At 44.4% G+C, this 4,332-nt stretch overlaps 1 protein-coding gene across 1 annotated transcript; it reads right to left on the reverse strand.

The window, feature by feature from the left end:
* Positions 1-700: 700 nt before the first annotated feature.
* LOC131075491 (uncharacterized mitochondrial protein AtMg00860-like) lies at positions 701-1,288 on the reverse strand. Its single transcript, XM_058012334.2, has one exon. It carries the CDS (start codon positions 1,286-1,288, stop codon positions 701-703), a length of 588 nt encoding a protein of 195 aa, XP_057868317.2.
* Positions 1,289-4,332: the final 3,044 nt, after the last annotated feature.

A 4,332-nucleotide genomic window follows, 5' to 3' on the forward strand; every position in this document is an offset into this window, starting at 1 on the left:
TTCGCGGTAGACCATGCAAGCGAAATACCTCATGGAAGAACAACTCGGCCACTTGAACTGCTTGGTATCTTGTGCGGATGGCAAAAAAATGTGCATACTTGGTCAAGCGGTCAACTAAGATGAAAATGCAATCCTTTCCTTGCACTCTGGGGAGCCCAGTAATGAAATCCATCGAGATGTTATCCCATTTTTGGTTGGGGATTAGCAGTGGTTGCAACAGTCAAGCCAGTAGGGTGTTCTGAGATTTGTTCTGCTAACAGGTGGAGCATTCTCGCACATACTGCAGGACGTTGTTCTTAAGCCCCTTCCAAGAAAACCTTTCTCGAATTTATCTGTAGGTTTTCAAGTATCCCGGGTGTCTAGCCGAGGGAGAGTCGTGCATTTCCTTGAGAATATTTTCCTTCATCTTGGATTCAGGTACCAGATAAATCCTATCCTTGTAGTAAATAATGTTGTCAACCACCTTGTATCGGTTATCCTGCACTTGACTATCCATCAGTTCACAGGTAAAAGTATTCTTGGAGTATTCAACCAATAGGTGTTCCTTCCGATCTGTCGAAATCTGGGATAAAGAAGATATGGCAGGCCTTCTTGACAGTGCATTAGCTACCACGTTATTCTTCCCCTTCACAAATTCAATGTCGAAATCAAATGCTTTGACTTTTCTCACCCACTTCTATTGTCATTCATTCAGATCCCTCTACTCCAAGAAATATCGCAAGCTGTTGTGGTTTGTCCGCACAACAAACTTTGCCCCGACGAGGTACTGCCGAAACTTTGTCAGTGTATGCATGATGGCGAGCATCTCCTTGTCATAGATGGAGTAAAACTGCTCAACTCCTGAGAGCTTCCAACTCTCGAATGCAATGGGGTGATGGTCTTGCATCAACACCGCTCCAATGCCCTCTCTCGAGGCATTGCACTCTAGAATGAAAGGGCGAGTGAAGTCCAGTAGCACCAAAACTGAACACGTACTCATAACTTCTTTTAATTTGTCAAAGGTTTGTTGCACCTGCACATTCAAATAGAAGGATCCTTTCTTTGTTAGATCTATCAATGGTGCACCAAGTTGTGAAAATCCTTTCACATAACTCCCATAATAACTGCACAATCCAAGAAATTCACGCAGCTCCGAGAGAGTCTTGGGTGGAGACCAATCCAAAATTTCCTGAATCTTCTCCTGGTGAACTTGTACCCCCTGGGCACTGATGACGTGACCCAAGTATAGGACCTCGATCATTCCAAATTTACATGTGGACCTTTTGGCATATAATGATTGCGATTTCATAATCCCCAATACTTCATCCAAATGTCCCAGATGTTCCTCCCAGGTCTTGCTGTAGATGAGTATGTCATCAAAAAATACCAATAGGAACTTACGTAGTTCTTGTTGAAGATGTGGTTAATGCAGGGCTGAAAACTGGCTGGAGCATTGGTTAACCCAAATGGCATGACCAAGAACTCATAGTGTCCGTAATGGCAAGGAAAAGTTGTCTTTTCTGCATCTTGCTCCCTCATAAAAATGTGATGGTACCTGGAGTGGAGATCAATTTTGGATAAATAGACTGCGCCATGTAGTTCATCCAACAACTCATCGATCCTGGGAATGGGGTATCTATTCTTGATAGTCTTCTTGTTCAGTACACGGTATTCAACACACATTCTAAGAGTTTCATCCTTGTTCTTCAGCAGTACCACCGATGACGTAAAGGGGCTAGAGCTGGGCCAGATCCATCTTTTATCAAGGAGTTCTTGGATGGTTTTCTCTATCTCTTCTTTGAACTTTTTCGGGTGGTGGTAGGGTGTAGTGATAACGGGTTTCGCTCCTTCCTCCAACTCAATGGTGTGCTCGAACCCTCGGCGTGGAGGTATACTAGGTGGAATGTCAGCGAAGACCAAACTATGCTTATCTAGAACCGACTGAAGTTCCTCGTCCTAGTAGTAAGTCGAATGCTCTTTCACAAGTTTTGCCGAGATCAAGCAATGTGCTACCTAGACTACTTCATCATGTCAGAAGATGGCTTCCATCCATTTGGCGGAAACCTCCCTCGAGCCTCCATTCAACATTCCTCTGAGAACCACCTTCCTACCATCCACCTCGAATGAGAATTCCATCCTTTTGAAGCTTTGCATGTATTGGTCGAGGGTCTCCATCCATTAAATGCCCAATATGACATTTGTGTCATCCAGATCTACTACAAAGAAATCGTTGGTCACCGTGTAATTTCCCATGGTGATACTCAGTTGCAAAACCAGGTGAGTGCATGATAGGAGATTTCCTCCTACCACCTTGACATCAAATCCTACATGCTCATTTGTACACAAACCCCTTTGGGTGATGAGTGATGATCAATTTATGAAGTTGAGCATAACCAGGACTCGTTGTCCTTGGAGTGTACCATGTACCTGAAATACACTACACCTTGGGGTACCATCCAGTGTGGCAATGACCCCCCCCCTCTGTACCAATGTGGAGATTCTCTCCACTAGGCTGGTTTCCTTGATAGATTCTTCCCTTGGTGGTTCACTTTCCTCAGACTCCTCTTCTCCATCGAACATTACTTCAATATAGTGAATCTTTCCTTTGCCCAAACATCGGTGCCCTAGTTCCCATGGTTCCTTGCAGGTGAAACAAAGTTTCTTCCTTCTAAGTTCCTATTTTGTGGCTTCATCAAGAAATGACCTCTTCGGAAAGGGTTTATTATCCTTCTTCATCGGAACGAAAGGTGGTTTGGTATGTGCAAAATTTTTGGAAGAGGAAGATGTTTCCATGTTACGAGCCTTTTTGATTGCTTTCGTGAGCATGCTAGGGTTGAACCCTTTTACCCAACCTTTCAGAGCTTCCATCAATCCATCCATGAACAAGACAACCAATCTCCATTCTAAGATGTTTGTTCCCAACATGGATAGTATCTGGAACTCTGTGATGTAAGAGTCCACCGGTCCCGACTGTTTTAGTTGTACCAACTCCTTGAAATTGAGTTCTGGATCCTTCCCATCAAACCGATCTATGAGCTTCTTAGTGAAGTCAACATAGGAAGTTATCTGGTCATGGCTGAGAGTGACCATTCCATGATTCCACCATTCATGCGTGACTCCTTCCAAGTGAAGTGCCGCAAACTTGTAAGCTTCATCTTTAGGCATGGGTTTGAGTTGGAAGTAGGTGTCTTCTTTTTTAACCCAAGCCCATGTCGAGGTTGCTCTGGTCCCATCAAAGGATGACAGGTTGATCTTGCCAACCTTCTACTTGATGTCATTGTTATAGTGTCCATAATAGCCCCAACTTCTATCACCCAAGTATTTCATATGGAGTTCAGCATAATCCTTGAAGGATATGTCCCCCTCGAGATTTGCATCCCTCCAATCTTGGTTCAACTGTGCTTGCATCTCCTGAAAGGTGGGTTCATGCTCCCTACGTGGCACTTCTAATTTTTGAGGAAAAGTCGACATTAGCGGTCGTGAATGTGAGAGTTGAATGTTTGACCTTCCAGTGACTGAATCATCACCATGCCCATTCTGTTCTCCATTCATTTCTCCCAAGGCCAATCGTCATAAGGTTTCCTCCATGATTTGTTGTCATTGCTCCCCTCTGGTTATGGTGTTGTTGAGGTGAGATTAGCTTCTGGTTAGCTCCTTTAATAGTGCCATGAATTCTCTTGCAGGATCCTATGGTTCCCCCATTCAATCGGATGAATGGTACCTCCTTCTAGTGTACACTTGCATCCACTACATGACAGGATAGCAAGATCACAAGCTCCGATACCACTATAGTGTTCCCTAACCATACGGTGTAACTTTCAAGGGTGAAGGGATTGTTGAACTGGTAGAGGAAAGGTCGTACGGTGGGAGAGGAGTGGTCGTATGGTGGTATGAGGAGGGGGGCTCGTATAGTGTAAATGTTGTATGATGGAGTGAGGAGTCATACAGTGTAAGGGTTGTACGGTGGGGTGAAATAGGCCGTAAGCTGGTGTCAAGGCAGGCCGTATGGTGGAGTCAGAGCAGGCCATACAGTAGTGAGAAGGCAGGTTGTACGGTGGTGAGAATGACCATACGGTGAAGGGGGTGTATGGTGGGTTTCAACCTGTGTGTGTGAAGAGGTTGGTCTCTACAATAATCTGAATGTTAGGAATCCTTGGACTTAGTGACATGCATGTATACCAGATTGTCAGATATGCAACTAGAAGTAGTATTTGTTTCAACAATGATAAGGTTCCAGATTTGCCAGATCCAGAAAAGTACACAGAGCAGAATAGGGTGAGGGATGAATCCTATCGAAACTACGGATACCAAGTAGGGAGGATCTTCCACCTCTGAAATGGCTCACAATCGAAC

The sequence above is a fragment of the Cryptomeria japonica genome, chromosome 5 (genome assembly GCF_030272615.1).
Source record: "Cryptomeria japonica chromosome 5, Sugi_1.0, whole genome shotgun sequence".
Lineage (NCBI taxonomy): Eukaryota > Viridiplantae > Streptophyta > Pinopsida > Cupressales > Cupressaceae > Cryptomeria > Cryptomeria japonica.

Bases quoted from the DNA above. Each gene is read 5' to 3' on its own strand.
- LOC131075491 (XM_058012334.2), bottom strand. From the start codon at position 1,288: ATGAAATCGCAATCATTATATGCCAAAAGGTCCACATGTAAATTTGGA.